The sequence below is a fragment of the Oryx dammah genome, unplaced genomic scaffold, assembly GCF_014754425.2.
Source record: "Oryx dammah isolate SB20612 unplaced genomic scaffold, SCBI_Odam_1.1 HiC_scaffold_11, whole genome shotgun sequence".
In the NCBI taxonomy this organism is placed as follows: Eukaryota; Metazoa; Chordata; class Mammalia; order Artiodactyla; family Bovidae; genus Oryx; species Oryx dammah.
The window spans coordinates 46,554,595-46,562,916 of NW_024070195.1; the positions used below are offsets into that span (position 1 = coordinate 46,554,595).

The window sequence follows — 8,322 nt, forward strand, 5'->3', positions numbered from 1 at the left end:
CAAAAAAATAAAGTCTGACACTGTTTCCACTGTTTCCCCATCTATTTCCCATGAAGTGATGGGACCGGATGCCATGAACTTTGTTTTCTGAATGTTGAGCTTTAAGCCAACTTTTTCACTCTCCTCTTTCACTTTCATCAAGAGGCTTTTGAGTTCCTCTTCACTTTCTGCCATAAGGGTGGTGTCATCTGCATAAATGAGGTTACTGATATTTCTCCCGGCAATCTTGATTCCAGCTTGTGCTTCTTCCAGTCCAGCATTTCATGATGTACTCTGCATAGAAGTTAAATAAACAGGGTGACAATATACAGCCTTCACGGACTCCTTTTCCTATTTGGAACCAGTCTGTTGTTCCATGTCCAGTTCTAACTGTTGCTTCTTGACCTGCATAGAGATTTCTCAAGAGACAGGTTAGGTGGTCTGGTATTCCCATCTCTTTCAGAATTTTCCACAGTTTATTGTGATCCACACAGTCAAAGGCTTTGGCATAGTCAATAAAGCAGAAATAGATGTTTTTCTGTTTTTTTTTTTTTTTTAGGAGTTGAAACAAAAATGTTATCCACTTTATTTTTTTCACATTTTTTTTAAATTAAAAAAAATAGAAAAAATTGCCATACATTGACATGAATCCACCACGGGTGTACATGCGTTCCCAAACATGAACCCCCCTCCCACCCCCCTCTGATCCAGCAGATGTTGGCAATTTGATCTCTGGTTCCTCTGCCTTTTCTAAAACCAGCTTGAATATCAGGGAGTTCACGGTTCACATATTGCTGAAGCCTGGCTTGGAGAATTTTGAGCATGACTTTACTAGCATGTGAGATGAGTGCAATTGTGTGGTAGTTTGAGCATTCTTTGGCATTGCCTTTCTTTGGGATTGGAATGAAAACTGACCTTTTCCAGTCCTGTGGCCACTGCTGAGTTTTCCAAATGTGCTGGCATATTGAGTGTAGCACTTTCACAGCATCGTCTTTAAGGATTTGAAACAGCTCAACTGGAATTCCATCACCTCACTAGCTTTGTTCGTAGTGATGCTTTCCAAGGCCCACTTGACTTCATATTCCAAGATGTCTGGCTCTAGATGAGTGATCACATCATCATGATTATCTGTGTCATGAAGATCTTTTTTGTACCATTCTTCTGTATATTCTTGCCACCTCTTCTTAATATCTTCTGCTTCTGTTAGGTCCAGACCATTTCTGTCCTTTATAGAGCCCATCTTTGCATGAAATGTTCCCTTGGTATCTCTAATTTTCTTGAAGAGATCTCTAGTCTTTCCCATTCTGTTGTTTTCCTCTATTTCTTTGCATTGATCGCTGAAGAAGGCTGTATCTCTTCTTGCTATTCTTTGGAACTCTGCATTCAGATACTTATATCTTTCTTTTCTCCTTTGCTTTTTGCTTCTCTTCTTTTCACAGCTATTTGTAAGGCCTCCCCAGACAGCCATTTTGCTTTTTTGCACTTCTTTTCCACGGGGATGGTCTTGATCCCTATCTCCTGTACAATGTCACGAACCTCATTCCATAGTTCATCAGGCACTCTATCTATCAGATCTAGTCCTTTAAATCTATTTCTCACTTCCACTGTATAATCATAAGGGATTTGATTGAGGTCATACCTGAATGGTCTAGTGGTTTTCCCTACTTTCTTCAATTTAAGTCTGAATTTGGTAATAAGGAGTTCATGATCTGAACCACAGTCAACTCCTGGTCTTGTTTTTGTTGACTGTATAGAGCTTCTCCATCTTTGGCTGCAAAGAATATAATCAATCTGATTTCACTGTTGACCATCTGGTGATGTCCATGTGTAGAGTCTTCTCTTGTGTTGTTGGAAGAGGGTGTTTGCTATGACCAGTGCATTTTTTGGCAAAACTCTATTAGTCTTTGCCCTGCTTCATTCTGTATTCCAAGGCCAAATTAGCCTGTTGCTCCAGGTATTTCTTGACTTCCTACTTTTGCATTCCAGTCCCCTATAATGAAAAGGACATCTTTTTTGGGTGTTAGTTCTAAAAGGTCTTGTAGGTCTTCATAGAGCCGTTCAACTTCAGCTTCTTCAGCATTACTGGTTGGGGCATAGACTTGGATTACTGTGATATTGAATGGTTTGCCTTGGAGACGAACAGAGATCATTCTGTCATTTTTGAGATTGCATCCAAGTACTGCATTTTGGACTCTTTTGTTGACCATGATGGCTACTCCATTTCTTCTAAGGGATTCCTGCCCACAGTAGTAGATATAATGGTCATCTGATTTAAATTCACCCATTCTAGTCCATTTTAGTTCGCTGATTCCTAGAATGTCGACGTTCTTGCCATCTCTTGTTTGACCACTTCCAATTTGCCTTGATTCATGGACCTGACATTCCAGGTTCCTATGCAGTATTGCTCTTTACATCATCAGATCTTGCTTCTATCACCAGTGAAATCGACAACTGGGTATTGTTTTTCCTTTGGCTCCATCCCTTCATTCTTTCTGGAGTTATTTCTCCACTGATCTACAGTAGCATATTGGGCACCTAATCCCATGAATGGAGGATCCTGGTAGGCTGCAGTCCATGGGGTCGCCAAGAGTCAGACACAACTGAGCGACTTCACTTTCACTTTTCACCTTCATGCATTGGAGAAGGAAATGGCAACCCACTCCAGTGTTCTTGCCTGGGGAATCCCAGGGATGGGGGCGCCTAGTGGGCTGCCATCTCTGGGGTCGCACAGAGTCAGACATGACTGAAGCGACTTAGCAGCACCAACAGCAGCAATGACCTGGGGAGTTCCTCTTTTGGTATCCTATCATTTTGCCTTTTCATACTGTTCATGGGGTTCTCAAGGCCAGAATACTGAAGTGGCTTGCCATTCCATTCTCCAGTGGGAGAAGGGAATTTATATGCCTATGTTATTTACATAGATTATCTTGTTATCTCTATGAGATAAGTTCACAGGATGGTCCTGATAATCAATCCTGTGAGTAGGTACTTTATCTGCATATCATGAAGATTATATAAGTGACTCTACAATGGTGGGTTAATATTACCACAGAATTTTCCAAAAATGACTTCTGATAGCTTTTCATCCCAGTTAACGTGTAACATAGCAATTCATCTATTTCAGGCAATCACAGCATCAAAGACCGTAAGAATTAAGATCCTTAAAGCCAATACTTAGGCTCCTTCTATTTCATTTCCCCAATCAATGTGTTGATAAAAAAAAAAAGAAAGACAATGCTGATAATTCTTACTTGATCTTATTTCCCCATCTTCAGCTAACACAGAATTCTGAAGAAGCAGGACCGAAATTATACAGAGAAATGTAGGATGGTGAGCCATGTTTCTGTTTTTGCTTTAGGACTCCTAAAAAAGAAATAAAGAAGGGGGGGGGAGAAAGTTAAATATATTAGAAAAATAAAGACAAATACCTAACAATCATAAGTTTGAATTTGGAAACTACAATATTAGTTAAAGCCCAGTTAATTTTTACTAATCTTGGAATTAACTTATGTGTCCAAATAGGCACATTTTATCTATATTAATGAAAGACAATAAATCAGAGCTAAGGAAGAACATGATAAATTTTTTAATTCATAATCGTCTTGGGAAAGCAAAAACTTCTCTAAAACTTTATGCTTTGCGCAAAATACTTACTAGAATCCCCTCTTAACACAGCCTGTAGAGCCCTATCATGTTCTTTCTATTATCTTAGGGGCAACACATCAGTCAGTTCAGTTCAGTTCAGTCACTCAGTCGTGTCCAACTCTTTGCGACCCCATGAATCCCAGCACACCAGGCCTCCCTGTCCATCATCAACTCCCAGAGTTCACCCAAACTCATGTCCATTGAGTCGGTGATGCCATCCAGCCATCTCATCCTCTGTCGTCCCCTTCTCCTCCTGCCCCCAATCCCTCCTAGAATCAGGGTCTTTTCCAATGAGTCAGCTCTTCACATCAAGTATTGGCGCTTCAGCTTCAGCATCAGTCCTTCCAATGAACACCCAGGAGATCTCCTTTAGAATGGACTGGATGGATCTCCTTGCAGTCCAAGGGACTCTCAAGGGCAACACACATCCTTCTTTTAAATGTGGATTTGCATTTAAGAAACACGCAAAGGGAATCTGATTTTTAAAAAAGTCTATATGATAAAACTGAATGATGGGATTTCATTTTTTAATGGCTGTAATAATTATAAACATTAAGATCTATTTTATTTAACTCATCAACATTCAGCTATGTGACTTAAGCATGTTTTCTAAGCTAGTCCTGGGACTTCACTCCTGGTTAAAGTGTGTATCGTTGCCAAAGACTGTCACTCCCAACAATAAGAACATGCCAGATAAACTATAGGATTTTAAAACCCAGCAGAAAAAACAGGGTTTATAGAAACCTAAATGAGCTGAATTCCAAAAGTTATTAATAGGACAGAACTCCTTTCATTCCAGGAGGAGGAAGAATTTGCCACAGTATAGAAGAAACCAAAGTTAGTGTGACAGACTAGAATTCTGAGAGGCCCGAGCCACAGAACAAGGGTGCCCTCAGTTAGCCATTTTCCCCATGAGCCTTATCTGGGTACATGGAATAGACAAGTAATACAGAGAAAATTGAGAGCGGGATAAAACAATCTAGAGAGATTCTTTTCCTCTCTCTCCTTCTCCAGGTACCCAGGGAATTCCTCAAATACAAATCCTTATCTTGCTGAAGGTTAGGGGAGAAGCAACAGAACTGAGAAAAGACCTTCCAAGGCACACTGGGCCTTCACTACAGTGGAGAGACACATCTCAAAAAGCAGAAAGGCAAAGAAAGGATGAGAGAAAAGAACTCAAATACAGAAAGTGGAAACTATACTGACAAACTGAGAGAAATCTTAAAAGTGTCTTCCAAGATATGAGAAGAAACAAGAAAATTTTACTCTGATCAGGAGAAAAACAATATAAGCAGATGCAGAGACAAAGAAGGCTGAGTATCGAAGAATTGAAGCTTTTGAACTGTGATATTGGAAATGATTCTTGAGAGTACCTAGGTTTGGAAAAAAATCAAACCAAACAATCCTGAAGGAAATCAATTCTGAATATTCATTGGAGGGACTGATGCTGAGGCTGAAGCCCCAATACTTTGGCCACCTGATGTGAAGAACTGACTCACAGGAAAAGACCCTGATGCTGGGTAAGACTGAAAGCAGGAGAAGAAGGGGATAACAAACGATGAGATGGTTGGATGGCATCATCAACTCAAAGGACATGAGTTTGAGCAAGCTCCAGGAGATAGTGAAGAACAGGGAAGCCTGGCCTGCTGCAGTCCATGGAGTCCCAAAGAGTCAGGCACAACTAAGCAACTGAACAACAACAAGAAATGATCTCGATATCAGAAGCACCAAGCAGGGTCATTTATAAATAAAATGATGATTATAAACATGTTAAAGGATCTAATGAGTAAGATGGACAACAATATGCAAAAATGTGAAATTTCAAAAGAGGGATACGAACTATTAAAAAAAGATGCGAATGAGATGCTTGCAATGCAAATATATATTTAAAAGAACTAATGCAGTGAGTTTGCATATATCAAAAGATCAGTAAGCTTGAAGATAAATCAATAGAAATTAACCAAGTTAAACTCAAAGTTGTGGGGAGATGAGTGAGTCATGCAGGCAACAGAGCTTCTGAACTCTGTGGGACAGTATCAAGTGGTCTTCATTTATTAATAGCACACAGGTAATTAGCTTCTCACATGGAAAGGAGAAAGTGAATAAAGAAATATTTTTAAATACAATGGCCAAGAATTTTTCAGTTGACAAATCCTTCCACCAATCAGATCAAACAAACCCCAAACAAAATACAAAGTCACACCTAGGTGTATCATAATTAGTTGAAAGTTTAAGAGTAAATTCTTAAAACTAACCAGAGGAAAAAATGCATGACGTATGAAGGAACAACAATAAGAATTTTAGAAAAAAATTTCATGGTAAAAAATGGGTAATGGATCAGAAAGACATAAAATTTTAAATATGTAGGTATCTAATAATAAAGCTTCAGAATACATGAAGAAAAATGGGGGGAAATTTTTTAAATGACAAATTCATATCAAAATGTGAGATTTCAACATTCATTTCTCAGTAATTATTGAATTAGACAAAAAAAAATTTGTAAGAGTACATGCATGCATGCTAAGTCTCTTCAGTCGTGTCTGATTCTTTACAACCCCATGAATTGTAGCCTGCCAGGCTCCTTATTTATGGGATTCTCCAGGCAAGGTACTGGAGTGTGTTACCATGCCCTCCTCCCAGGGGGTCTTCCTGACCCAGAGACCGACCCCACATCACTTATGTTGCCTCCATTGGCGGGTGGGTTCTTTACCACTAGCACCACCTAGTAAGGGTACAAAAGGTTTAAGAAACATTATCAACCAACTTCACCTAATGGACAAAATACACTCCACCTAACAACAGTAGAATACACGTTCTTTTGTTGTACAGATGAAAGTCACCAAAACAGACCATATGCTGGAGAAAAAAAACAAGCCTCAAATTCCAAAGAAATGAAACCACACAAATCATGTTCTTTGACCTAAATGACATTAAATTAGAAAAAAAGGACTTCCCTGGTGGCCTAGTGGTTAAGACTCTGACTGACAGTGCAGGGGACACAGTTTTGATCCATGGGACAGGAATATTCCACGTGCTGAGGGGTGACTAAGACAGTGGGTCACACCTCCTGAGCCCACAGGTGCAGCTACTGAACCTCACACACCCTAGAGACCAGATTCTGCAACAGAAGTCCCCGCAATGAGAAGCCTGAGCACCACAACTGGAGACTAATCCCTCTCACAGCAACTACGGAAAGCCCAAGCACAGGCAGCAACAAAGGCCCAGCACAGAGAAATTTTAATTTTTTTAAAAAAATTAATGAATTTTTTTAAAAGGGAAGAAAATCCCAAAATACTTGGAAATTAACCAATCTACTTCTAAGTAATTCATGAGTTAAAAAGAAAATCAGAGGAAAATCTTAAAATATTTCAACTGATCATTTTTTTCAAAAAAATCCAAAATTTATGATGCATTTAAACCACTACTAAGAGGGCAAGTTTAACTTTAAAAGCGTATTTCATAAAAGAAAAATGAAAAATCAATATCTAAGCTTCCACCTTAATAAGCTAAAGAAAGAACAACAAATTAAACCTAAAATATTAAAAAAAAGGAATAATCAATGAAATAGAAAATTGAAAAACAATATGTGTAAAGAGTTAATTCTTTCACAAACAAATATACCTATAAATTGTAGCAAGAATAGTCAAGAAATAAGACAGAAAACATATATTACCTGAGTCAATATGGAAACAAGAGATGATATGACAGAGCCTACATCACTCCATGGGAATTAGATGGGGAAACAGTGGACACAGTGTCAGACTTCATTCTGGGGGCTCCAAAATCACCGCAGATGGTGACTGCAGCCAGGAAATTAAAAGACGCTTACTCCTTGGAAGAAAAGTTATGACCAACCTAGACAGTATATTCAAAAGCAAAGACATTACTTTGCTGACTAAGGTCCGTCTAGGCAAGGCTATGGTTTTTCCAGTGGTCATGTATAGATGTGAGAGTTGGACTGTGAAGAAGGCTGAGCACCGAAGAATCGATGCTTTTGAACTGTGGTGTTGGAGAAGACTCCTGAGAGTCCCTTGGACTGCAAGGAGATCCGACCAGTCCATTCTGAAGGAGATCAGTCCTGGGTGTTCTTTGCAAGGAATGATGCTAAAGCTGAAACTCCAGTACTTCGGTCACCTCATGTGAAGAGTTGACTCATTGGAAAAGACTCTGATGCTGGGAGGGATTGGGGGCAGGAGGAGAAGGGGATGACAGAGGATGAGATGGCTGGATGGCATCACCGACTTGATGGACGAGAGTCTGAGTGAACTCCGGGAGATGGTGATGGACAGGGAGGCCTGGCGTGCTGCGATTCATGGGGTCGCAAAGAGTCGGACACGACTGAGCGACTGAACTGAACTGAACAGACTTTAAAGGACATTAAGTATACAGATGAAATGGTCAAAGTCTTAAGACTGAAAGTGAAAGTCCCTCAGTCATGTCCAATTCTTTGTGACCGCATGGACAATACAGTCCCTGGAATTCTCCAGACCAGAATACTGGAGTGGGTAGCCTTTTCCTTCTCCAGGGCATCTTTCCAAACCAGAGATCGAACGCAGGTCTCTCGCATTACAGGTGGATTCTTTACCAGCTGAGCCACCAGGGAAGCTCACTACTTACTGAAACTGATCTAAATTGACATTGTTAAAGAAATTGAATTTTTATTCAAAAATTTTCCCACAAATCAAACACCAATGCCAG

General features: G+C 39.7%; 1 protein-coding gene across 1 annotated transcript in view; it reads right to left on the bottom strand.

Moving 5' to 3' along the window:
* Positions 1 to 3,338, bottom strand: part of COL21A1 (collagen type XXI alpha 1 chain) — a 152,731-nt gene extending 149,393 nt beyond the window's left edge. Inside the window, exon 1 of the mRNA XM_040249057.1 lies at positions 3,231 to 3,338. Coding sequence (XP_040104991.1) covers positions 3,231 to 3,318 — 88 coding nt within the window. The 5' untranslated portion in view covers positions 3,319 to 3,338. The remainder of the gene's footprint in view (positions 1 to 3,230) is intronic.
* Between the last annotated feature and the right edge of the window lie 4,984 nt (positions 3,339 to 8,322).